The sequence below is a fragment of the Macaca thibetana genome, chromosome X (genome assembly GCF_024542745.1).
Source record: "Macaca thibetana thibetana isolate TM-01 chromosome X, ASM2454274v1, whole genome shotgun sequence".
Taxonomy (NCBI): Eukaryota; Metazoa; Chordata; class Mammalia; order Primates; family Cercopithecidae; genus Macaca; species Macaca thibetana.
This window is the reverse complement of record NC_065598.1, coordinates 114,737,452-114,765,190: the sequence shown is the minus strand read 5'-3', so window position 1 is coordinate 114,765,190 and position 27,739 is coordinate 114,737,452. Positions and strand designations below refer to the sequence as shown.

Genomic DNA, 27,739 nt, shown 5'->3' with positions numbered 1-27,739 from the left:
CAGTTCACTAGGGTTGCCCCATCCCTCTTCGGAAGCCCTGTGGGCATGCTGTCATGGGCCAAGCCAGGTGCCCACAGTTTTGTGGTTCTATTTTTGTACCTGGCTCACAACTGGGGAAGGGAGGACAGAGGAACCCAGTGAGGATCTTTGGGGCCAGTTTTATCAAACAGGAGCCATTCCAAAGGAAGAAGAATTAACCTGACCATGTTCGCAGTTTACAGGAGACGTATGAGGCCAAAAGAAATGAGTTCCTAGGGGAACTCCAGAAAAAAGAAGAGGAGATGAGACAGATGTTCGTCCAGAGAGTCAAAGAGAAAGAAGCAGAGCTCAAAGAGGCAGAGAAAGAGGTAAATGTGAGCCTGGTGATTATTAAAATGTCAAGAAACAACAGCTGCTGGTCAGGCTGTGGAAAAATAGGAACGCTTTTACACTGTTGGTGTGAATGTAGATTACTTCAACCATTGTGGAAGACAGTGTGGTGATTCCTCAAAGACCTAGAATCAGAAATACCATTCGACCCAGCAATCCTATAGATCATTTTATTATAAAGATACATGCACACATATGTTCACTGCAATACTATTCACAATAGGAAAGACATGGACTCAACCCAAATGCCCATCAATGATAGACTGGGTAAAGAAAATGTGGTACATATACACCATGGAATACTATAGAGCCATGAAAAGGAATGAGAGGATGTTCTTTACAGGGATGTGAATGGAGCTGGGAGCCATTATCCTCAGCAAACTAACACAGGAACAGAAATCCAAACATCGGGCTGGGCATTGTGGCTCACGCCTGTAATCCCAACACTTTGGAAGGCCGAGGTGGTTGGATCACCTGAAGTCAGGAGTTCGAGAATAGCCTGACCAACATGGTGAAACCCTGTCTCTACTAAAAATACAACAATTAGTGGAGTGTGGCGGCACATGCCTATAGTCCCAGCTACTTGGGAGGATGAGGCAGGAGAATCACTTGAATCTGGGAGGCGGAGGTTACAGTAAGCTGAGATCGTGCCACTGCACTCCAGCCTGGGTGACAGAGCAAGACTCTATCTCAAAAAGAAAAAAAAGAAAGGAAACACTTAATTACTTCACAAATCTCTTCCACATTTAACCTGTCGCACTCTCAAGGGTTCTCACCAAAGCCCATGACAAGGGCATTGGTTTTTTTTTTTTTTTTTTTTTTTTTTTTTTTTTCCAGTTTCACTTAAAAAGAAAAAAAAAGTCAGACAGGTGCCTTGGCTCAGGTCTGTAATCCCAGCACTTTGGGAGGCTAAAGCGGGTGGATTGCTTGAGCCCAGGAGTTCAAGACCAGCCTGGGCAACATACTGAGGCTCCGTCTCTATTAAAAATACAAAAAATTGGCCGGGCGCGGTTGCTCACACCTGTAATCCCAGCACTTTGGTTGGCCGAGGTGGGTGGATCACGAGTTCAGGAGTTCGAGGCCAGCCTGGCTAATATGGTGAAACCCCGTCTCTACTAAAATTACAAAAAATTAGCCAGGTATGGTGGTACGCACCTGTAGTCCCAGCTACTTGGGAGGCTGAGGCAGAAGAATTGCTTGAACCCAGGAGGTGGAGGTTGCAGTGAGCCGAGATTGTGCCACTGGACTCCAGCCTGGGCGACAGAGTGAGACTCCATCTCAAAAAATAATAATAATAAAAATAAAAAAGTACAAATACAAAAAATTAGCCAGGCATGGTGGCATGTGCCTGTAGTCCCAGCTACCCAGGAAGCTAAGGTGGGAGGAATGCTTGAGCCGAGAGATCAAGGCCACTGCACTCCAGCCTGCGTGACAAAGTGAGACTGTCTCAATAAAAAAAAAGAAAAAGAAAAAAAGATGTCACCCATCACTTCTAGGAGAATTGAGGGGATCTCAAAGACAAATTAATAAAAGTACAACAAACAAAAGCCAGGTTAAGGCAACTGATAGGCAGCCCTAGTGACTAAGAGATGCTTTAGGCCAGTTGCGGTGGCTCACGCCTGTAATCCCAGCACTTTGGGAGGCCGAGGCAGGCAGATCACGAGGTCAGGAGATCGAGACCATCCTGGCTAACTTGGTGAAACCCTGTCTCTATTAAAAATACAAAAAAAATTAGCCAGGAGTGGTAGCATGCGCCTGTAGTCCCAGCTACTCGGGAGGCTGAGGCAGGAGAATCACTTGAACCCGGGAGGCGGAGGTTGCAGCCGATATCGTGCCACTGCACTCCAGCCTGGGCGACAGAGCAATACTCTGTCTCAAAAAAAAAAAAAAAGAAAGAAAGAAAGAAAAAAGAAAAGAGCTGGTTTATACAGCAAGTCTATCACTCACCTACCTAAGTGACAGTGTCAAATACCCCCAGGACCCAGAGAACCAACTTTCTTCATGGTATGCTGCAAGTGCTACAGACTCCTAAACTCTTTTCCGAATCCATGAAAGAAAGTGCAATTCAGCTTGCTCTGCTCTTACTATTCAGGGTAGTTTATTGCATTTTAGTTTGTGACTGTCTGTGCCTCTTGTTCTTTGATCCACCTACCACAATGGCATAGCAGAATATTCTTTTTTTTTTTTTTTTTTCCGAGACAGAGTCTCGCTCTGTTGCCCAGGCTGGAGTACAGTGGTGCGATCTTGGCTCACTGCAAGCTCCGCCTCCCAGGTTCAAGCGATTCTCCTGCCTCAGCCTCCCGAGTAGCTGGGATTATAGGCACGCGTCACCACACCCAGCTGATTTTTGTACTTTTAGTAGAGACGAGGTTTCATCATGTTGGGCAGGCTGGTCTAGAACGCCTGACTTCGTACCACCCACCTTGGCTGGGATTGAGCTGACTACCGGGATTACAGCATTCCCAAAGTGCTGGTACTACAGGCATGAGCCACTGTGCCTGGCCCAGAATATTCTTCTTGTTCTTTGGGTTTCTGGTTCTATTCAGGACTAATGAAGCCTCCCTTTAGTTAAGGCTGAGGTGTCTGTACTCATTCCATGTCATAAAATCCTTTTTATTTCCTTCCATGCCCAAAGCCAAGCATTTCCATTGACTGACTTTCCCATTACTGAAGTTTTCTCTGTGATCCGTGGTGATCCTTCCTGATTGTGGGGTTAAGAAAAGACAGGGGTTCCTTACACATACGAGGTCCCGTTATATAATGCTCTAAATACTGGGTTGACCATAGTCAAATTCCTTACTTCTTAGACCTTCTGTTTCCTCATAAAATAGAGATAATAAAGAACCTACCTCATAGGAATGTGGTAACAATTAAATAAGTTAATATACATAAAGGGCTTATAAAAGTTAGTGCTTAGCCTATAATAATTTCTCAGTAAATTTTTTTTTTTTTTGAGACGGAGTCTTGCTGTGTTGCCCAGGCTGGAGTGCAGTGGTGTGGTCTCGGCTTAGTACAACCTCTGCCTCCCAGGTTCAGGTGATTCTCCTCCCTCAGCCTGCTGAGTAGCTGGGACTACAGGCACATGCCACAATGCCTGGCTAATTCTCGTATTTTTAGTAGAGACGGGGTTTCCCCATGTTGGCCAGGCTGGTGTTGAACACCTGACCTCAAGTAATCTGCCCACCTCGGCCTCCCAAAGTGCTGGGATTACAGGCCTGAGCCCGGCCAGCACTCAGTAAATGTTATATTATTATCATTGATGTTATTATTGAACATGTGTGGTAACTATGGGGACTCTTTTTAACAAAATGTCTGACTAAACACAATGCAGTGTTCCTTTACCATATTCAGGAGCAGAGACTTGGAGATAAAATGACAGGAGGAGAGAATGATCCAGAGCATGGTGCCTTTGGTGCCATCATGGCAATCCCTGACAGAAATGCCCCCTGAGGTTCCAGGGTCCTGCAGGGTCACAGCCCTACTGGTCCCCACCCATCTGGGCTTGGCCAGGCTGGGGACTGCTCACAGGGGACTCTCTCCAATCTCCCTGTGCTTCCCTGCCAGCTGCACGAGAAGTTTGACCGTCTGAAGAAACTGCACCAGGACGAGAAGAAGAAACTGGAGGATAAGAAGAAATCCCTGGATGATGAAGTGAATGCTTTCAAGCAAAGAAAGACAGCAGCCGAGCTGCTCCAGTCCCAGGGCTCCCAGGCTGGAGGCTCACAGACTCTGAAGAGAGACAAAGAGAAGAAAAAGTAAGTAGCAGTCTGCTCTGGGGTGGTGCCTTCTCTTTCCTGCTGCTCATCCTCCCGGGGCAGGACGTGGCACCTGAAGGGGCTGAGGACTGGTGACCAGAGGTGAGCTGCGGGCTGTCAGACTGGTTGAGGTACCTATAACTGGTCCCAGCATCCCTGTGGGACCTTTTGATTCCCTGAGCTTGGGGAGTTGAGAATAGGGGAGGGGTGTGGTCCCAGAGGCCCAGCCCATCTGTCCAGCTTGCTCAGGAAAGCCCTGCAAACTCAAGGTCCATGGGAGAGGAAGGGAAAAGAGGAAAAGCAAAGGGAGAGTGAGAGAGCAGAAGGGAGGAAAAAAATTAGAGGTGCAGCAATATAAGAGAGGAACAAGGCCTCTCAATATAAGAGAGGAACAAGGTGGCTCACGCCTGTAATCCCAGCAGTTTGGGAGGCCAAGGCAGGAGGAACACTTGAGGTCAGGAGTTCGAGACCAGCCTGGCCTATATGGCAAGACCCCATCTCTACTTAAAAAAAAAAAAAAAAAAATAGGCTGGGCGCAGTGGCTCATGCCTATAATCCCAGCACTTTGGGAGGCCGAGGCGGGTGGATCACGAGGTCAGGAGATCGAGACAATCCTGGTTAACATGGTGAAACCCCATCTCTACTAAAAATACAAAAAAATTAGCTGGGTTTGGTGGTGGGCGCCTGTAATTCCAGCTACTTGGGAGGCTGAGGCAGGAGAATGGCATGAACCCGGGAGGTGGAGCTTGCAGTGAGCCAAGATCGCGCCACTGCACTCCAGCCTGGGCTACAGAGCGAGACTCCATCTCAAAAAATAAAAAATAAAAAAAAAAGAGTTAGAGACCAGCCTGACCAACATGGTGAAACCCTGTCTCTACTAAAACCACAAAAATTAGCCAGGCGTGGTGGCGTGAGCTTGTAATCCCAGCTACTCAGGAGGCTGAGGCAGGAGAATCGCTTGAACCCAGGAGGCGGAGGTTGCAGTGAGTTGAGATCATACCACTGCCCTCCAGGTTGGGTGACAGAGCGAGACTCCATCTAAAAAAATAAAAATAAAAATACAGAAATTAGCTGGGTGTGGTGATGCACACCTATAGTCCCAATTACTCAGGAGGCTGAGGCAGGCGGATCACTTGAACCTGGGAGGTGTAGGTTACAGTGAGCCGAGATCACACCACTGCACTCCAGCCTGGGCAATGGAGTGAGACTCCATCTGAAAAAAAAAAAAATAGAAAAGAAAGAGAGGAACAAAAAGAACTGCAGATATGGTATAATCCCAGCACTTTGGGAGGCCAAGGCGGGTGGATCACTTGAGTTCAGGAGTTCGAGACCAGCCTGGCCTACATGATGAAACCTTGTCTCCACTAACAATACAAAAAATTAGCCAGGCGTGGTGGCGTGCGCCTGTAATCCCAGCTACTTGGGAGGCTGTGCAGGAGAATTGCCTGAACCGAGGAGGCGGAGGTTGCAGTGAGCTAAGATCGCACCACTGCACTCCAGCCTGGGCAACAGATTGAGACTCTGTCTCGAAAAGAAAAAAAAAAGAAGTGCAGATACAGGGTAGTGGAAGAAAGAGAGAGCCTTTAGCAGAAACTCAGTGCACTCTCTCCCCACCCCTGCCCTATATCTGAGGTTGCTCATCTCTCCTTGGCCGTAGTCCCACCCTCACCCTGCCTCAGTTCTTACTCGCTGCAGCCAACAGAATTTAACTGCTGCCACTGAAGGCTGCAGCCCAGCCCTGATTTCCTACCTCTTTGTGATCCCTCCCTGCTGGCTTAGTTCTGCCCAGCCTGGGGTGCTGAGAACTTAACAGGGGAGCCCTCAGATGTCAGTGTATGCTGCATGTGCCCCATCCTCAATCTGTGGAATGATTTTAAGACTTCTCATCTCCCCTGGTATTAGAACAGTGACTCCTAGATACCATGTGGGTCAATAATCCTCACCCAACCCCAGTCTCTGCTTGCTGAAGTTATCAATTCCTCATCCTAGAACCAGAGAAAAGTATTTCAACGGGATCTAGAAAAACTCCTGTGGTGCCCTTGTGCCCTGCAGTTGTTTGTGCAGTGTGGGTTGAGGTGTTCCCAGGTGGACTGTTTAGCAGTGTCTTTACTAAAGGGTACTGAGGATCCAAAAGGTGTCCATGGTCATTGCCTTCTGTTTCCAGCCATTTGTTCCAGGACTTAACTATGGGATATTTTTGCCAGAAGGAAGAAACACCTTCCTTTCCTCTGGCTTATCACTTAGGAATAACATGGTAACTTTTGCTTAACAGTAAAATACGTTATATTTGAAGGCACTCAGCTTTGCAATCCAATTACTCTTTATTCAAATGCGTAATTTAAACATCTTGGCTGGGTACAGTGGCTCACGCCTGTAATCCCAGCACTTGGGGAAGCTGAGGCAGGCAGATCACCTGAGGTCAGGAGTTTGAGACCAGCCTGGGCAACATGGCGAAACCCCGTCTCTACTAAAAATACAAAAATTAGCTGGGTGTGATGGCCCACACCTGTAGTCCCAGCTACTCAGGAGGCTAAGGCAGGAGAATCACTTGAGCCTGGGAGGTGGAGGTTGCACAGCCAAGATCGTGCCACTTGCACTCCAGCCTGGGTGACAGAGTGAGACTTTGTCTAAAAAAAAAAAAAAAAAAGAACATCTTCACCAATTAGTCCAGAAATTTTTCTTACTGAATCTTAATACTATATGTCAAATTCACTGATGAATGAACTTTTTTGGTATTACCTGATGGATAAAGTTCAACTAGCCAGAAAAAAAGTCTCTTTGGACACACCCTGTACTGTATTAACTTATCTGTCGTGGTGTATTAGTTGCACCAGCAGGAATGAATTCCTATTTTTAAGATCAGAAAAATCTAAATTTGTCATCCAGCTATAACTGCTGCCTTCATGGTCCTGTGGTATTTGTTAACTCAGTACCTGGGGCAGTTTCATAGCCTGCTTGTGGGAGTTAGGAATTGGTTTGTTCAGGCTACATTGAAACTATAAATATTCCCTATTCAGATGTTCAGTAAAAGTTCTTCTCACATCAAGCTTTCCCCTTGTTGCCCTTACTGACTGACTTCTCCGACCCCAGGCAGGAGACCCCAAGAGGGAGATACCCCTCTCTACTCTCCAGGAATATTTGGGGTTGGTGACAGTGCTCCTTTCCAATTCTGAAATGGGTGAAAACCCTGCTGGCATGTGGCACCTCATATTAGCAATAAGGGCCTGACAGAATGACCTGTCTTCTTCCGTACTTCCAGATGCAGAAGTGGCCCTGGGTTTTGGCTTCTTATGTAATTTCATGAGCAATTGGTTAACTTCTGGAAGAGCCACCGTTAGACCTGTGCTACCCTCCTCCCATAGTCATGGTAGTGAGTTTTGAGGGCAGAAATGGTGGTAGTAGTATTTCTTCTTGAGAGATGGTGGTTGGATCTAAGAGTCACATATTCAGAATTTCCTTTAGCTGCCCCTAAAGAGATTAAGAAAGTATTGGCCAGCCGTGGTGGCTCACGCTTGTAATCCCAATACTTTGGGAGGCCAACGCAAAGGATTGCTTGAGTCTAGGAGTTTGAGATTAGCCTGGGCAACATAGTGAAGCCCCTGTCTCTACAAAAAAAAAAAAATTAAACATTAGCTGGGCCTGGTGGCACTTGCGTATCATCCCAGCTACTCAGGAGGCTGAGGTGGGAGAATTGCTTGAACCTGGGAGGTTGAGGCTGCAGTGAGCCGTGATTGCACCACTGCACTCCAGTCTGGGCAACAGAGGGAGACCCTGACTTAAAAAAAAAAAAAAAAAAAAAGAGTATCAGTGTTTCAGGGGTTCCTACCAGTCCACCCTTCCCACTTCCCCTTCTTGCTACTCCTAATCACCTTTGACCTCTAACCCTTCATTGTTTGTGTCAAGTCATAATATTTGATTTCTCCTCATGCTCACTCCATCTTCATCAGCTCTTACTGTTTTACAGTTAACTCTGCTGTTTGCTGCATGCTGCATGAGACCCAGGGTCCTGGTAAGCTTGATTAACTCTAAATAGAACTGGCAGTGGCTTCTAGAACATATCTCCCCCAATCCTGCACCCCCAACACAAGCATCTAATCATAGAAGAAGCTGCTTCATTGGTCTAGCTGGTTTTCTCTCGTGACTTATAATATGCAGAAATAGTCTAGTGTGGTTTCAAGTGTACATGTGGAATGCCTGCCTGCCTGATTAAAATGAGGGGTCGTTTTCACACTTTTGCTGCTAGAACAGCTGGGTAACACAGGTGGATCCTGTGATCAGTATTTGAGGTTTCAGTGTGGGCAGTTTTTTTCTTAAAGAGCCATAATCGGGCCGGGCACTGTGGCTCACAGACCTGTAATCCCAGCACTTTCGGAGGCCGAGGAGGGCAGATCACCTGAGATCGGAAGATTGAGACCATCCCGGCTAACATGGTGAAGCCCCATCTCTACTAAAAATACAAAAAAAATTAGCCGGGCGTGGAGGCACAGGCCTGTAATCCTAGCTACTTGGGAGGCCGAGACAGGAGAATCACTTGAACCCGGGAGGCGGAGGTTGCAGTGAGCCGAGATCACGCCATTGTACTCCAGCCTGGGCAACAAGAGTGAAACTCCATCTCAAAAACAAAAGGAGCTATAACCATCATTTTCAAAATTAATGAAACCATAGTGATGAGAGAAACTTTGGGTTTCACAAGCCCTGTCCTGCAGTGTCACAGTCAGCATCAACCCTCTCCCATCTCCCTGCATCAGGTTTGAGAATGTCCAGAGTCAATGGAAACTCACTTCTCTGTTTCCTGCTGGTGGCAGTTTCTTATCTGAGGGGTTCAAGTTCTCAAATTTCCTTTGACTGTACCCCTCAAAACCATAATAAGGCTGAGAGCAGTGGCTCACGCCTATAATCCTAGCACTTTGGGAGGCCGAGGCGGGTGGATCACCTGAGGTCGGGAGTTCGAGACCAGCCTGACCAACATGGAGAAACCCTGTCTCTAGTAAAAATACAAAATTAGCCAAGCGTGGTGGTGCATGCCTGTAATCCCAGCTACTCGGGAGGCTGAGGCAGGAGAATCGCTTGAACCTGGGAGGCAGAGGTTGCGGTGAGCCAAGATCACGCAATTGCACTCCAGCCTGGGCAACAAGAGTGAAACTCCGTCTCAAAAAAACAAAACAAAAACCTATAATAAAAGTGGAGGAAAATGAAGAGATCTTAGAAATTACAGAGAATTCCTTACATTTAATCCTACAAGTACTGGCCTCATGAAAACCTCTTATAAGGAGATCAGCAGGTAAGGATTCCTCAGTGCTAGATGTTGTATTAATAAAAGTTTATAAAGTATCACATAGTTTATAGAGAGACTGAAAGCAGGGATTAAGGACCTTCTATCTCCTCTACTAGACGCAGGTAGTGGATGGAAAGGAAATACAAACATTTTTAATTTAACATAATTAGGGTTATTTCCGTTTGTTTCTTTTTTTGAGACAGAGTCTCCCTCTGTCGCCAAGGCTAGAGTGCAGTGGCACAATCCCAGCTCCCTGCAACCTCCGCCTCCTGGGTTCAAGCAATTCTCATGCCTCAGCCTCCCAAGTAGCTGGGATTATAGGCATGTGCCACTATTCCTGGCTAATTTTTGTATTTTTAGTAGAGACCAGGTTTTACCATGTTGGCCAGGCTGGTCTCAAACTCCTGACCTCAGGTGATCTGCCTACCTTGGCCTCCCAAAGTGCTGAGATTACAGGCGTGAGCCACTGCACCCAACTAAGGGTTATTTTTTTTTTTTTTTAAACTTTACCATGGAAACTTTAAAACATGAGCAAAATAAGAGAGGATAATACAGTTCAGCCCAGAGCCCAGCCCCCAAACAACCATAAACGTATGCCCAGTCTTGTTTCATCAATTACCACAGACCTGCTGAATTATTATAAAGCAAAACTATATCCTTTTATCTGTGAATACTTTAGTATATATCTCCAAGAGATAACGATTCTTTAAAAAAAAACATAACCACAACCCCACCATTATCACACCTACACAATGAACAATAATTCATTAACATGAAATGTCTAGTCAGTGTTTGAAACATCCCGGTTGTCTCATAAATGCCCTTTTACATTTGGTTTGTTTGGATCGGGGAATATAAAATATAGAAAAGACTTTTCCCCACTCACCCATGTAGTTTATGATTTAAATGGAGAACCTGCTGTTAGTCACCAAACTGATTGCCGCAGCTATTGCACTGGGGACTCAGGGCAGCTGGCAAAACATCCTGCTTGGAAGCAAATCCTGAAGAGGAAGTCCATAGAGGTTTCTGCAACATAAGGCCCATGAAACCGGGCCAAAGGAAACAATCTTAAAAGAACAATGACTTGATTTACTGTCTGGCTTAACAGCAAGTCTTGGAGCCCCTGCTAGTTGATTGGAATTAAACAGCAGATTTCCATTTAGGAAGACAGTTCCTAGAATGTCTGTCCATTCCTTGCACTGTATGTAGTTCCAGTGCCTAGCGAAGTGTCTGACATGTAATAAGAACTTGGTTCATGTGTTATGTTCTTTGTTCCCCCATTTTTAATGAGGTGAGCAGGAAATATGTATTCTAGTTAATGAGATTTCAGTTAATTCAGGTTTCACGGCACATGGCTTGACACAATTGCATACAGGTTTCCCCAAGTAAATCAGTGTTAGTGGCCATTCCTAAAATGAATTCTGGCAAAACTATAATTAAAGCTACACTTTACAAGTGAGAGGCAATTGGTAAACAGCTGGAACAGCCAACCCCAACCCCAAGTAGGTTGGCTCTTCCTGGCAGGCTTCTCCCTGGCAGACCACGAAAGCAGTTCCAGACCAACTGCTTGGTCACAGGAGGCTTTGGCCCCCCCAGGATCTGAAAGCAGCAAAGGCAACCCGCCCCCTCCTCAAAGCCCTCATTCAAGGGGTGGATCACAAAGGCCACCTAGAATGCAGGCAGAGTGAGGCTTACTGTGCCTCCACATTTTGAAATTGCTTGAGGCGCTACTTATAGCTCTCTGCATTTGTAAAAGCGATTCATTTGTGACCCCCCACATAGTTGCAGATACTCTATCTCAGTCGTTATTGGTCCTTAGGAGTGCACAGTATATGGATAGTATACACACATCAAAATATATCAGCCTTCCCATGAAACCTAGAACATAGGCCATTGCAGTGTTTTTTAGGTTACTCTTCCCCTAGGAAGTAGACAAAGAATAAAAATAAGATATGAGCATTTGTATAGCTTTTATTACTTTCCAAAGTGGTTTTGTTGTTGTTGTTGTTGTTGTTTTTGGTTTTGGGGGTTTTTTGATATGGTATCTCATTTTATACTTACAACAGGTCTGTGAGGTAGAGAAGGAATAATCCCCAGTTTGCAGGATGAGTAAATGGAGGCTGGGTGAGGTGGCTCACTCCTGTAATCCTAGCGCTTTGGGAGGCTGAGGTGGGAGGATCACTAGAGCCCAGGAGTTGGAGACCAGCCTGGGCAACATGGTGAAACCCCGTCTCTATTTTTTTGTTTTGTTTTGTTTTAAAGAGAGTTGGCCGGGCATGGTGGCTCACGCCTGTAATCCCAGCACTTTGGGAGGCCAAGGCGGGCAGATCACCTGAGGTCAGGAGTTTGAGACCAGCCTGGCCAACATGGTGAAACCCCATCTCTACTAAAAATATAAAAATTAGCTGGGCGTGGTGGCAGGTGCCTGTAATACCAGCTACTCTAGAGACTGAGGCAGGAGAATCGCTTGAACCCGGGAGGTGGAGGTTGCAGTGAGCTGAGACCACACCATTGCACTCCAGCCTGGGCAACAGACCAAGACTCCATCTCAAAAAAAAAAAAAAAGAGAGAGAGAGAGTAAAGAGAGTAAATGGAGGAGCAGAGAATTTAAGGAATTTACCAAGGACCACACGGTGAGTTGGTGGCAGAACTCCTAATTTCTGATATAAATGACCATTCACCTCAGCGTGTGTATACCTTCAAAGTGTATGTATGGGAGTATATTCCCTTTGAGGAAGTGACTGTAAAACATACTCATTTATGCCCATACTTCTATCCCTGACAGATATCTAATAGTCTTTATTTAATGGGATAAATTTATTCTTCGGGTAATAAATAGGGGCTTAGATCTATAGCCAAGGAATTCTCAGGGACATTGCATGTGATAGTCTTAAATAAACAACAGCTCTGGCGCCGGGCGCAGAGGCTCGTGCCTATAATCCTAGCACTTTGGAAGGCCGAGGCAGGCGGATCACCCGAGGTCAGGAGTTCGAGACCAGCCTGGCCAACATGGTGAAACCCCGTCTCTACTAAAAATACAAAATTAGACGGGCATGGTGGCGGGCGCCCGTAATCCCAGCTACTTGGGAGGCTGAGGCAGGAGAATCGCTTGATCCTGGGAGGCGGAGGTTGCAGTGAACCAAGATCGCACCATTGCACTCCAGCCTGGGTGACAGAGCAAGACTCCGTCCCAAAAGAAATAAAAATAAAAATACACAGACACACATACACACACACACACACACACACACACACACACACACACACACACACACACACACACCAGCTCTGGGCCCAGCTGTGACTCTTTTGCGGCCACAGGCAAGTCTATTGACTTCTCTTGTGTTTCTCGGTCTACTCATATGTATAATGGGGATCAGTCCTACTTGCCGTATATTTGTCACAGGAATGAAACTTACATGGAAGAGAGGTGAAAGTATTATTTAAGCACAAACCAATGATGGGTTTCCATAGTTCATGTTTTCAGTTAACTGTGGTCTGGACCCTAGAGCAGAGTTCAGCAACCAGCAACCATCCTCATATGCTCTGCAAACAGGTCTTGCCCCAGAGTACCAGTTAGCTGACTAGGACAGCTCTGAGGGCCTCCTGCTGTGAAACCTCAGCCTCCTCTGCTTTCCTTATGGGACAGGAAATGCAGTGGCTAGAGCCTGGGGCTCTATCCGGTGGCCTGAGGCCACTTAGAGATTTGCAGAAGGTATTCCTGTACAAGGTATTAGGTGGTGGTGTGGGGGGCGGGGGAGGGGAGACATTAGTCAGGACCTAGTCATTAAGAAGAGATAGGGCGGGCTCAGTGCCTCACACCAGTAATCCCGGCACTTTGGGAGGCTGAGGCGGGCGGATCACTTGAGGTCAGGAGTTCGAGACCAGCCTGGCCAACATGGTGAAACCCCGTCTCTACTGAAAATACAAAAATTAGCTGGGCATGGTGGCAAGTGCCTGTAATCCCACCTACTCAGGAGGCTGAGGCAGGAGAATCGCTTGAAGTTGGAAGATGGAGGTGGCAGTGAGCCAAGATCGCGCCATTGCACTCCAGCCTGGGTGAAAGACTGAAACTCCATCTCAAAAAAAAAAAAGAGATAAAATGTATTTTTGTGGTTGTTGATCATTATTTTGCTGGCTAATGCCACTGCTGCCATCATGTGGGAGTGTGTGTGGAGTGTATTAGAAAGCATGTTCCCTGGAGCCAATGCAATAAGACCTTAAGACCATCTAACATAGCTAAATTCTAATTTAGCCATTAGTCCTCATGACTTAATTTTCTTCTGACTATTTTTTTCTTTTTTTTTTGGTACATTAATCTATCCATTCATTAACTCAGCTTCTCTTTTCATTTTCAGTTTGGGCTTCCTGTAGACACCCTTTTCCTGCGCAACAGAGCTGGGCCTCCCTTTCTCTAACTTCCCCCTTAACATGCCTGGGGGGCATACAGTCCAACCCAGGCCCTCTCCTCTCTTCCTGCCAAGGTTTATAGAAACCTGAGAATCTGAGGGCGATGTCTGGCCGCTGGTCAAGAAGCCAACAGTCATGTGGCTCGCAGATGCATCCTGCATCCCAGTCCCCCTCCCAGCAACCCCAGCCATCCCCCCTGTCTTCCCCCACATCTTTGCCAGAGGTGTGACATGGTCAGGGGGCCCATCTGCTACTCTTCCCCAGCAGCTCCCCTGTTCCAGTTCTGGTTGCTGTTAGTTTTCCCTGAGGTATTTGCATCCACCATGGCTGGGTAAGCACCAATAAGCACAGCTGCCCCCTTGGTCTCCTGTATCCCAGTCACTAGTCTTCCCTGGCCCACCCCACCCTCATCCTCAGGAGCCACAGCCACTTCTTAGAGAGTTTCAAAAGGAGAGCCTTTGGCGCCTTTTCCGTCTAACCTTTGAGTCCAGCCCTTTCCGGTTTTCCTTCACTCGAAGTAACTGCACTCAAGCTGTGCTCAAAATCTGTAAATGCATTTATTTACACCAAGCCCTTCCCATAAAACACAACTGCTGGAGAAAATAGCAGACGTTTCCCCTCTCTCTAACTCTGGGTATCCCACAGATGCAAAAGGGAGAATAAACCTACATATTATTACCAGCCTAGAGTCTTGAATGATAGCCTTACTGAGTTCTTCTTGTGAGGTATTTCAGCATCTCAGGGGTAATTTCCGGAAGGGCTCCACACTGTCCCAATAGGGTGAGGCCAGTAGCAGGAATAATAAATCCCACTTTGTAGACTGGAAAACTGAGCTGTCAAAAGAATCAAGTGTTTGGGGGTTTGCTCTGATGAGTCTTGTAGTTCATTTGGTGAACGTCATGATGATTTTTAACATGCATTTTGCATGCATCCCTCAATAAGAAGAGATGAGACTATCGGCTGGAGAGAAGAAAAGAGGTGTTACACCTTGGAAGGCCCTTAACTTGCTTTCCAATTTAAGGAGTTGAGAGTTTAAAAATATTCCAGCCCTAGTTTTTATCATGGGTCCCATCTGATAGTGGCTTTGGGAACCTCTGTGAAGTAGAGAGCCCTCCCTTGTTAGGGTTATGAGGCACAGTGGCCTTTGGTGTTTGGCCAGTGACAGTGTGAGAGAGGGAGTTGACCTGGCAATGATCTGTGGCTAACGTGCCGTCTCTCTGCCCTTCCTTTGCAGTAATCCATGGCTGTGTACTGAATAGTATTCCCCGCTACAGCTGGACTGGACTCCATTTAGCCTTTTAAGCCAAGGTTTCTATTTTAACTGACAGCTTTCCTTTGGGGTGCCAGGCAGCCAGGCCCCCCACCCCTACCCTGCCATGTACTTCAAGCTCACTTCTTTTTGAGTTCCGCAACTTGCTCCTGCCTCCCAGCCCCACTGGCACTGACCATGACCACCTTCTATTTTTTTTTTTTTTTTAGAGTTTCTTTTTTTGATCACTTACTTTCAAAGCACACAGTCAAACAAGGTTATGCCAAATTTCCAGGCCTTTTTGAAGTATTGAGAAGGGGAAGGGGATTTCTCGCTTCGATTATAGATCATAGTAGGAAGCAAAAAGAAAAAAATGAAAAGCAAACATATGCACGTACTTCCTTTTTTTTGTTGGCAAAGCAAAAGTGTAGGTTTGCTGTGTACCGTCTGGTGCTCTACTGATTGGTGAGTGACCAGAGCAAGTATAAAGGTGATGCTGCCAAAGCACAAGCCAGTTTCTTGGGAAAATTCAAGTTACGGTGGAGTATTGTTTTGAAGACCATATGCTTGGAGGTAGAAACAAACCAACAACCAAAAAAAAAAAAAAAAAATCTGCTCAGATACTCAGCCAGTAGCTCAGAGAGATGCTGAGTTAGGCCTGTCAGGTCTCCCTGGGAAAGGCTTCGTATTTGCAACTTTGATGATTCTATGTCCAGCTTCAGAGCTGCTTTCCCAGAAATTCACGCTTAAAAAACCAACTGGTAATTACCACCCCTGACCCCGCCGCCCGGCAATTATTTGCATTACAAACCGGAGGCGCCCTCATTTGCATTTCTGTACAGATTAACTACTTAAGGCTTGAGAAGCTCTGAATACTTCGAAAGTATTAGACCCATACAGCCTTGGAGAGACCTTCAGAAACTAAAGAGGAGTTTTATATTAAGGGAGACATTTTAGTCAGTAAGACGATATAACCTAGTTACTCCGTAAGGGGAAATGAAGGCCCAGAGAAGGGAAGGGACTTGAGCAAGGTCCCAGTGCTGTTTCCAGGCAGAAGCCAGACTAATTTTCATGCCTCCTGACTCCCAATCCATTTCACAAAGGGATTCAGTCTGTTTATATACGTTCCTGGATACGAGGCCTTTTGATGTTCAGAGTAACTGAATAGTTAGTATTAGAAGACCCTCGAGGTTTTTTCCCACAGAAAAACATCTGAAGATGGATTGGGTGAGGGCTGGCAAAATGAAGGCATGCTGGGCCAGCTCCTTAACCCAGTGATGCTGCAAGGCTGGAACGGGGTCCAGGAGACTGTGTGTAACAGGTGCCCTAGGTGACCATTATAATCAGGGAAGTTTGGTAAACAAAAATCAAACCCATGAGTGAACATAAAAAGTTGATCAAGCCCATTAAAATGGGTATTTCATTGGGTGGCTTTATTCACTGTAGACAGAAAGATTTTTTTCCTTCTTCAATGAAAAGGTGTTTTAATTAGTACAACTAGGCCGGGCGCGGTGGCTCAAGCCTGTAATCCCAGCACTTTGGGAGGCCGAGAGGGGTGGATCACGAGGTCAGGAGATCGAGACCATTCTGGCTAACACAGTGAAACCCCATCTCTACTAAAAAAATACAAAAAAACTAGCCAGGTGAGGTGGTGGGCGCCTGTAATCCCAGCTACTCTGGAGGCTGAGGCAGGAGAATGGCGTAAACCCAGGAGGCGGAGCTTGCAGTGAGCTGAGATCCGGCCACTGCACTCCAGCCTGGGCGACAGAGTGAGACTCCGTCTCAACAACAACAACAAAAAATTAGTACAACTGTTACTATTTAAAAAAAAAATACCCTAAGTACTCTGTTTACTTCTGGTGAAACAAAACCAGTCATTAGCAATGGTCTGTGCTTTTATTTTCCCAGACTGGAGTGGCTTTTCTGAAATACACACACACACACACACACACGTACACACATCCCTCACTTCTCCTAAGCCAAGAAGTTTGCTTTCCCTAGCTGCAGTGTAGATGGCTCTTGTTTTTGTTTTTATGTTTTAATCATTTGGCATTCACATGTGGCTGTTAATAATGTGCTTGTTTTTAATTAAAACAAGAAGCTTTAAACTGGTGTGTGGTGTTCTTAAAACCTTCTCAGCAGATTTCCCTGTGGTGATGGCCCAACAGTGACCCCCATTTCTAACCTGTCTTCTCAAACTATAATCTGTGCTACCTCAGTACTGCCCATTCCCCTCCCCCTGTCTTAACTTTGAATGTCCTCTTTCTTTGGCTAATCTCATGTTTTCTTTCTCTTTCTCTCTCCCTCTCCAGCTTTTTTTAATCTTGTCTTCAGCAGCTGCACTAAGTCTAAAGGAGAAGACTGCCATTATAGAAGAGTTAGGGTTCCATATTGTCTCAAATCAGAAATCAACCAATTCCCTCTCCCCTCAAACTGCAAGCACACACACATACGCCACACCACCCAACAAGTGTTCATGTGTCCCTGTGTCCAGGCAAGAAGCTCTCTTCCCGACTCACATGGTATTTTAAATGGAAGTGTCTTGTCCTAACTAACAAGGCAGGAAAAGAACCATCAGAGCTGGAAAATGGACCAAATGTAACCTCAGAGAAACAACTACAGGACCACTCACCCAAGTGTAAGTGACTGGGGCAGGACACTTCAGCTGTGGGTGTGGAAGTGCTGTTCTGTTCACAAGGTTTTGTTTGCGTTTTGTGTTTTTCTTTTAAACATTTCTCTGGTTCGATGGGTTGACTGTCTACGGCCACTGTTAAAATATTTCTGAATATGGAAGAGAAAGTCAAGTGACATTTTTATCTTCTTCAGCATTCACAGACCTTCTATAGATTCCAGCAAAGGGGAAAAATGTGTCCACTATCTAACACTCAGGTGGAGAAGGGAGAGAAGGGAGGGGGTTTAAGCTTAGTGAGGGCAAAATTACTCCATTCCACCTTCTGAGACCAGTTGGGGTTTTGAGAGAGGTTTCTGCTCAACCTGGGATCTGGAGGGAGAGCTTTGATGTTGGTAAATCTGCCTTGAATTCATTGGTTTAACTTGCATCAAAATACCATGTGAGTGTGCTCATTCTCATAGATCCCTACCATCATCACCACCATTCTGCTGTTCAGTGTCTCTTGAGAGAGCCTCTTTGCATGTTTTCCAGAATCTGTGTGTGTTTTTCCTTTCTTCTCCTTTGTTCTTTTTGCTCAAAGGTGTGACCAGTCACTGCCCCTCTGGGGCTTTCATTCTCCAGGAGAAACATCCCAGAACCAGCACTGTTTAGCTTACTACCTTTCTAATGTCCATGTCAATTTTCAATAAAATTCAAAGAAATGCTGAATGGCTGTGTGGTCTGATCTTAAGTCACTGGGTGATGCGGCCCACCACGGTTTGCCTGAGGAGGAGTGGGTGGCTGCCTTCTGAATGGGTGATTTGAAGGGCTCAGGGAGGCACCGTCAGCCTATGAAATCTTCCTAAGTGGGTTGCCATCCCCTGTGCCCGCCCCCTCTAACTTTCTTCCATCTGGGCCTGAAATTCCCACCACCTGGGGTGGAGGTGTGCAGGAAGTCCTCTACTTTTTCTTTATTAGCATGGATTTAACTAAGTTGAGCTGATTATCATCTAGTATATTAGATGGAGAAAGTAGAGTGCCAGAGCCTACGGAACAAGATTCAGGTGAGTTTTAATTCTGGCAGGAAAAGAACTTTGCACCACGTGTCTTCTCTCATTTACTCCTGTGATGTGAGCATCCCCCCAAATTCATGGATATGACTATTCTTCATCACTCAAAAAGCATTCTATAGATACTAGGGAGTATTTTGTGTCCTGGGTCTACTAGAGAGCGGAGCCTCCCATCCTCCCAAGCATTAAAGTGGGCAAGAGAGAGAGTTGTCACTTTAAAGAACTCTGGTGGCTCTTAGGAAAACAAACTTTCCTCAACTTTGCTTGCCTAAGGGCCAGGGTGCGGACATCAGGGCACGCATCCTTTCCTTACGGAGGCCTGGAGGCTTCAGAAAGTACCCACGTATATTCCACGTATATAGGCCTGGCTCTGCGTATATAGGCCTGGCTCTCTGCAGCTCACACGCTAGGGGACAACCGAGTGAGACAATACGTCTGTGACGTTTGTGATGTCACTGAGCAGAGGCAGGCACTGAGGTGTTATGGAAAATTACAAGCCCTGGAGTCCTACAGACTTGAGAGCTGTGGGCAAGACGGGCAGATCACCTGAGGTCAGGAGTTCGAAACCAGCCTGACCGACCTAGAGAAACCCCGTCTCCACTAAAAATACAAAATTAGCTGGGTGTGGTAGTGCACGCCGGTAATCCCAGCTACTTCGGAGGATGAGGCAGGAGAATCGCTTGAACCCGGGAGGCGGAGGTTGCCGTGAGCTGAAATTGCGCCATTGCACTCCAGCCTGGGCGACAGAGTGAGACTCTGTCTCAAAAATAAATAAATAAAATAAAAATTTAATAAAACGTCTCCGGAAAAGGAGGACATCAGTGATTGCCTTACCATGGTCATTGTGAAGGCTTCCTGAGCTAATGTAAGTTAAAGACCTGGGCGTTCAGTCAATGGGCTCCCTTGTTAAGGACTGAGTTTTCCCTGTACTAGAAAGTACTCATCTGGCAGGGCGTGGTGGCTCACGCCTGTAATCCTAGCGCTTTGGAAGGCCGAGGCGGGTGGATCACTTGAGGCCAGGAGTTCGAGACCAGCCTGGCCAACATGGCGAAACCCTGTCTCTACTAAAAATACAAAAATTAGCCAGGGGTGGTGGCACATACCTGTAATCCTAGCTGCTGGGGAAGCTGGGGCAGGAGAATTGCTTGAACCTGGAAGGCGGAGGTTGCAGTGAGCCAAGATTGTGCCATTGCACTCCAACCTGGGCAACAGAGCAAAACTCTGTCTCAAAAAGAAAAAAAAAAAAAGAAAGTACTCACCTTAGAGTCCTATAATCCAGAGTTTCTCAACCACGGTACTATGGACATTTGGGACCAGACATCTGGAGAGCTGTCATGTGCATTAAAGAATATTTAGGGTTGAGCGCAGTGGCTCACGCTTGTAATCCCAGCACTTTGGGAGGCTGAGGTGGGTGGATCACCAGGTCAGGAGTTCGAGACCAGCCTGACCAAGAAGGTGAACCCCTGTCTCTACTAAAAATACAAAAATTAGCTGGGTGTGGTGGCATGTGCCTGTAATTCCAGCTACTCAGGAGGCTGAGGCAGGAGAATTGCTTGACCCCGGGAAGCGGAGGTTGCAGTGAGCCAACATCACGCCACTGCACTCCAGCCTGGGCCACAGAGCGAGACTCCATCTCAAAAAAAAAAAAAAAAAAAAAGAATATTTAGCACCATCCCTGGCTTCTGCTAACTAGATATCAGTAGGATGCCCTCCCCACCCTCCACAGTTGTGACAACCAGAAATGTTTCCAAGCATTGCCAAAATATTCCCTGTGCACAATCGCCCCATGTGGACAACCATCACTTTAGGTCAGGAGTGAGCAAACTTTTTTTTTTTTTTCCTTGAGACTGGATCTCACTGTGTTGCTCAGGCTGGAACGTGGTAGTGCAATCACAGCTTACTGCAGCCTCGAAATCCTGAGCTCAGGCGATCCTCCCACCTCAGCCTCCTGAGTATCTGGGACTACAGGCTCGTGCCACCACGCCCAGATTATTTTTAATTTTTTTTTTGGAGGGGGTGAGTAGAGACTGGGGTCTGGCTGTTGCTCAGTCTGGTCTTAAACTCCTGGGCTCAAGTGATCCTTCCACCGCGGCCCCCCAAAGAGCTGGGATTATAGGCGTGAGCCACCGTGCCCAGCTGCAAACTTCTGTAAAGCGCCAGCTGATAAATGTTTTAGGCTTTGCAGGCCATATGATCTCTGCAACTATTCAACTGTTACTGTAGCACAAAAGCAGCCATAGATAATATGTAAGAGGTTGAGCATGGCTGTGCTCACTAAAATTTCACTTATGGATGCATGATTTGAATTTCACATATCCTGAATTATTCTTTTTATTTTTATTTTATTTTATTTTATTTTTGGAGACAGGGTCTCACTCTTCATCCAGGCTGGAGTGCAGTGGCATAGTCATAGCTCATTGCAGCCTCGAGCTCCTGGGCCCAAGCAATCCTCTTGCCTCAGCCTCCCAAGTAGCTGGGACTACAGGAGCGCGCCCCAACGCCCCCCTAATTCTTGTATCTTTTGTAGACAGGTTTCCTCATGTTGCCCAGGCTGGTCTCGAACTTTTGAGCTCAAGCGATTCACCCACCTCGGCCTCCCAAACTGCTGGGATTATAGTCGTGAGCCACTGCACCCAGCAATTTTTTCCCAGCCATTAAGAAACGTAACCAAAACTAGCCTGGTGTCGCGGGCCTGTAGTCTCTGGCCCGCCACCACACCCGGCTAATTTTTGTATTATTAGTAGAGACGGATTTTGCCATGTTGGCCAGGCTAGTCTCTAACCCCTGACCTCAAATGATCCTCCCGCCTCGGCCTCCCAAAGTGCTGGGATTACAGGGGTGAGCCACTGCGCCCGGGCTTAATTAAATCTTTTTCATGAGATCTAGTTAGATGCTGCCCTTGCGGAACTTGCAGACTGGCCCCTTGTATCTACTCAACCATGTTTGCCAACACTTCCCAATATTCGTTCTCTGTCCAGTCTATTCCATCTCTGCACAAACCTCTCCCTGAGTTACACAAACTGTTCATTGACTCTGTCTGAAATATCCTCTACTGATTTAAATCCTACCTTCAAGGCTCAGGTCCTACTTTGAAGACTTCCTTGATCTCATCCACCTATCCTGATTCCTGATCTCCATTTTCAAACTTCCCAGTTGAACCTTTTTTTTTTTTTTTTTTTTTTTTTTTTTTAACACTGTCTCACTCCATCGCCCAGGCTGGAATGCAGTGGCATGATCACGGCTCACTGCCACCACTACCTCCTGGGCTCAAGTGATCCTCCCACCTCAACCTCCTGAGTAGCTAAGACTACAAGTGCGCACCACCACACTCAGCTATGTTTTGTATTTTTTTGTAGAGCCAAGATTTCGCCAAATTGCCAGGCTGGTCTCCAACTCCTGAGCTCAAGAGATCCACCCACCTCGGCCTCCCATGGTGCTGAGATTATAGGCATGAGCCACCGAGTCCGGCCCCTAGTTGAATTTACATAATCTTCTCTGCTGCTTATTGGGGGACTTCCCTCCTCAAGAGATGTTAAACTTCATAAGAGTAGGGGCATCATTTATAAGCTCTCCAGAGGTCCCAGTAAAGTGTGACCTCAAGATAAGTGATTAAGAGGTAGCTAGAGGCTGGGCATGGTTGTTCACACCTGTAATGCCAGCACTTTGGGAAGCTGAGGCAGGCGGATCACTTGAGGTCACAAGTTCAAGACCAGCCTGGCCAACACAGTGAAAACCCGTCTCTTCTAAAAACACAAAAAATCAGCCAGGTGTGGTGGCACACGCCTGTAGTCCCGGCTACTTGGGAGGCTGAAGCAGGAGAATCGCTTGAACCCAGGAGGTGGAGGCTGCAGTGAGTTGAGATTGTGCAACCGCACTAGATTTATATTCTTCACCAATGTCGGGAGCTATTGCACTTTTTTTTTTTTTTGAGATGGAGTCACGCTGTGTCGCCCAGGATGGAGTGCAGTGGCACTATCTCTCATTGCAGCCTCTGCCTCTCAGGTTCAAGTGATTCTTCTGCCTCAGCCTCCTGAGTAGCCAGGACTACAGGCAAGCGCCAACATACCCAGCTAATTTTTGTATTTTTAGTAGAGACGGGTTTCACCATGTTGGCCAGGATGGTCTTGGTCTCTTGACCTCGTGATCTGCCCACCTTGGCCTCCCAAAATGCTAGGATTGCAGGCGTGAACCACCGCGCCTGACCCACTATTGCACTTTTCAAACAATACATTTTGAAATTAAATTACAAGAATAGTACAACCTGGTTGGGCATGGTAGCTCACGCCTGTAATCCCAGCACTTTGGGAGGCCGAGGCAGGAGGATCACCTGAGGTCAGGAGTTCGACTAACATGGAGAAACCCTGTCTCTACTAAAAATACAAAATTAGCCAGGCGTGGTGGCGCATGCCTATAATCTCAGCTACTCAGGAGGCTGAGGCAGGAGAATCGCTTGAACCCAGGAGGCAGAGGTTACGGTGAGCTGAGATCACGCCATTGCACTCCAGCCTGGGCATCAAGAGTGAAACTTCTCAAAAAAAAAAGAATAGTGCAGCATATACTCGCATACTCTTGACCCAAATTCACCAGTTGATAACATTTTGCCCTATTGCTTTATCATTTTTGTGCCCCATATATATGTATCTACACCATATATACAGATAATATTTTCTTACATAACCACAGACAGTTATCAACTTTGGTAAATTTCACATTCTAACACTAATCTATCAAACAATATCCTTTATACCATTTTTTTTTCTTGCAGTACAGGATCTAATCTATGTTTATGCATTGTACCCTGTCTTTTTACTCTCCTTTCGTTTGGAATAGCCCTTCTTTGTCTTTCATGACATTGATATTTTTGAAGTCCTATTTTTTTTTTTTTTTTTTTGAGACGGAGTCTCGCTCTGTCGCCCAGGCTGGAGTGCAGTGGCGCGATCTCGGCTCACTGCAAGCTCCGCCTCCCGGGTTCACGCCATTCTCCTGCCTCAGCCTCCCGAGTAGCTGGGACTACAGGCGCCCACAACCGCGCCCGGCTAATTTTTTTTTTTTGTATTTTTAGTAGAGACGGGGTTTCACCGTGGTCTCGATCTCCTGACCTTGTGATCCGCCCGCCTCGGCCTCCCAAAGCGCTGGGATTACAGGCGTGAGCCACCGCGCCCGGCCATAAGTCCTATTTTTAAAATAGGATGTTCTCATTTTGGGTCAAGGTGTTGCCCAATTTCTCCAGGATATAATTACTTTTTTTTTTTTATTGCTACTAATAAACAATCTTTGGAGAGAAACTGTTAAATTCCTGGAAATATCTTACTCATCAAAAATTTATCCTTGGATTGAGCATCTATTGATAATGTTTGCCTGGACCAATCTATATAAAATGATGATTTTCCAACTCCAGCACTCCCTCCATATTTACCAGTCAGCACATGGTATTCGACTGAAAGCAAAGCCCCTCCCTGCAAAGGCCCTCCCTTGTCTCTCATTTATTTATCTATTTGGTATCACTGTGGACTTATGGCTCCCTAGTTTTCAATGGTTTATAATTCATTACTGTCTTTAATAATATTGGTGCTCACATTACTCAGAATTGGCCAGTGAGAACTCCTAGTTACGCTTTCAATCCGTTAGTAAACATTCCTCAAGAGCACATGGTGGTGCAGAATTCTCGGGTCAAGAACTTTCAGTGATCTGATTTTTGGGATAGTTTATGGGAGTGGTGCTGCATCAGGTTTCAAGTTTCTGTCTTTCCATTACATACCGACTCCCCCTATAGGCAAAAGCAGGGAAGGAAGCTCAAAGCAGTCAAAATGGGGGGTTATGTGTCTTAAGACAGTGATCAGGGCTGGGCGCGGTGGCTCACACCTGTAATCCCAGCACTTTGGGAGGCCGAGGCGAGTGGATCACGAGGTCAGGAGTTCAAGACCAGCCTGGCCAAGATGGTGACACCCCTGTCTCTACTAAAAATACAAAAATTAGCAGGGTGTGGTGATGAGAGCCTGTAATCCCAGCTACCGGGGAGGCTGAGGCAGAGAACTGCTTGAACCCGGGAGGTGGAGGTTGTAGCAAGTTGGGATCATACCACTGCACTCCAGCCACTGCATTCCAACCACTGCACTCCAGCCTGGGCAACCGTGGAATAGAGGAGACTCCGTCTCAAAAAAAAAAAAAAGCAGTGACAGACACCTGCAATAGAGGGGAAGAGGATGGATGATTACAGGAGGTGTCTGGATTATTTTTGTTTTTGTTTTCTTTTTTGAGATGGAGTCTTGCTCTGTTGCCTGGGCTGGAATGCAGTGGCACAATCTCAGCTCACTGCAATCTCCACCTCCCAGGTTCAAGCAATTCTCCTGCCTCAGCCTCCTGAGTAGCTGGGACTACAGGCATATGCCACCATGCCCGGATAATTTTTGTATTTTTAGTAGAGATGGGTTTTCACCATGTTGGCCAGGTTGGTCTCAAACTCTTGACCTCAAGTGACCTGCCCGCCTCGGCCTCCCAAAGTGCTGGGATTACAGGCGTGAGCCACCATGCCCGGTCTTCTGGCTTGTTTAGGATTGTAATGGCGACCTTTATTATCTACACCTACACGTCTCTTCAACTAATGTATTTCTGCTCAGGGGTTTCAACTCCTGCTTACTGAGAAACCATCTGTAGCTGTGAGAAAGGAATGGGCTAAAATAGATTGGCTGATGGATTTTTTGTAATCAGAAGGATACCAGGGAGAGAAGGACATGGAGAATCCTGGAAATTTGTGTTCCATGGATGAAACTGCTTATTCCTTAGTGGGATTTACAAATGGAATCCTATTATGGTTGTTCCAGAGCAGATGGCCTCTTACATCAGTTCCAACACCTTTTATTTTGTAATCCAAGTTCAGAAGTCAGATTACAATTATTTGTTTCTATATAATGGAAACGTTTTAATTCAGGCTGAGAGGAAGTAATTTATCTTTTCACAGATTGTTTTCTAGGAAAGATGTATATTTATTACAGTGCTGATTTTGGTGAAAGTTGGCAACTTAGGCTGTGTCTTAGTCCATTTATACTGCTATAACAAGATACTGAGACTTGAGACTTATAAAGAATATACATTTATTTCTCAGAGTTCCAGAACCTGGGAAATCCAAGATTAAGGTACCAGAAGGTTCAGTTGTCTGGTGGGGGCAGCTCTCTGCTCTCTGCTTCCAGGATGGTGCCTTGTTGCTGCATCTTCCAGCAACAAGGGGAGAAGAGTGTTATATCCTCACATGGCAGAAGGCAAAGGGCGAGTGACCAAACACTGTGTAAAGCCTCTTTCATCAGGGCCTTAATCCCATTCCTGAGGGAGGAGCTCTCATGGCTTAATGACCTCTCAAAGGCCCCACCTTTTAATACCATCACATTAGCCATTAAGTTTCAATGCTTGAATTTTGAAGAGGACACACTCAAACCATAGCAGGCTGAATTTAATCTAATTATAAAATTACAAATCAGCTTAAAATGTAGGCTCCAAGGAAATGATTTTCACTAGGTTGGGACAAAAGGAAGAGCTTCATTCATTTATGCATTTAATTCAACAAATATATCTGGAGGACCTACAGGATCAAGGTGTAGGTGCTAAGAGCAAGACAGATGAGTTCCCTGCTTTCATGTAGCTGACATTCCAGTGGAATACAGCAAGAATACGAAAAGGAAAGAAAGTGGTTTTTCTCTGTTGTCCTGGAATTGATTACAAGCTGGGTGGGGAGAAATAGCCCTATATAAAACTAAATGTGCCACCAGCAGTAGGACCACCGGATGAGGTGGCTTTGACTCAGTGCCCTCTTTAACTCTCTAATGACATATTTCTAACTATATGACACCTTATGCGTAGGGGTGTATTGGACTGAGAAGAGCAGAAGATAACAGCACTTTTCAGTTTCAGAATTCTTTATTTCCATGTCTGTCTTTCTCTATGGTGGGCATTCATGTTTATTGAGGTAATGTTAGTCTCTGAACCACTAAATCAAAGAACATAGTACTACGAAGGAAGGTTAGAGATAATAAATTCAAGTAATGATTGTATGAGTGAGAAAAACAAGGCCACAGAGGTGAAATGACTTGCCGAAGGTTGTAGAGATAGTTGTTGGCAACGATGAGATGAGAATTTAGGTCACCTGACTCCTCTCATCTAGTGTTCCCCCAGTCATTTGCCTTTGCACTGCCCTTTTTTCTTTTCTTTTCTTTCTCTTTTTTTTTTTTGAAACGGAGTCTCACTCTATTGCCCAGGCTGGAGTGTAGTGGTGCAATATTGGCTCACTGCACCCTCTGCCTCCCAGGTTCAAGCGATTCTCCTGACTCAGCCTCCTGACTAGCTGGGATTACAGGCGCCTGCCACCATGCCCAGCTAATTTTTGTATTTTTAGTGGAGACGGGGTTTCACCATGTTGGCCAGGCTGGTCTCCAACTCCTGACCTCAAGTAATCCTCCTGCCTCGGCCTCCCAAAGTGCTGGGATTACAGGCGTGAGCCACCGCACCCAGCCTGTTTTATTTTCTTCACAGCATGTATCACCTTGTGAACTTTTTAAAAACAGTCTGATTGTTATCCCAATAAACATGAATGCCCACCATGGAGAAAGACGTGGAAATACATTATGAAAGTGTGTAAAGTACTGTTATCTTCTCCTATCAGTCTACTACACCCCTACACATAAAGTGTCATATAATTAGAAATACTTTAAAGAGTTAAAGATGGTAGTGCGTCAAAGCCACCTCATCCAATGCTCCGGCTCCTGGTGGAACATTTAGTTTTTTTTTGTTTTTTTTTTTTTTTTTTTTTTTTTTTTTTTTTTTTTTTTTTTTTTTTTTTTTTTTTTTGAGACGGAGTCTCGCTCTGTCACCCAGGCTGGAGTGCAGTGGCCGGATCTCAGCTCACTGCAAGCTCCGCCTCCCGGGTTCACGCCATTCTCCTGCCTCAGCCTCCCGAGTAGATGGGACTACAGGCGCCCGCCACCTCGCCCGGCTAGTTTTTTGTATTTTTTA

The 27,739-nt window shown here is 46.0% G+C and overlaps 2 protein-coding genes across 3 annotated transcripts in view; one reads left to right on the top strand and one right to left on the bottom strand.

Moving 5' to 3' along the window:
* The window catches only part of SEPTIN6 (septin 6), a 313,664-nt gene extending 295,269 nt beyond the window's left edge, over nucleotides 1–18,395 (top strand). The window contains exons 9-11 of one of the 2 annotated variants that reach the window (XM_050776104.1): nucleotides 215–347; nucleotides 3,934–4,124; nucleotides 13,758–18,395. In XM_050776104.1, coding sequence (XP_050632061.1) covers nucleotides 215–347; nucleotides 3,934–4,124; nucleotides 13,758–13,773 — 340 coding nt within the window. In that variant the 3' untranslated portion in view covers nucleotides 13,774–18,395. The remainder of the gene's footprint in view (nucleotides 1–214; nucleotides 348–3,933; nucleotides 4,125–13,757) is intronic. The other variant, XM_050776105.1, reaches the window with a different exon arrangement.
* NDUFA1 (NADH:ubiquinone oxidoreductase subunit A1) overlaps nucleotides 1–27,739 on the bottom strand; it is a 970,503-nt gene that overhangs the window by 264,991 nt on the left and 677,773 nt on the right. The window lies entirely within an intron of this gene.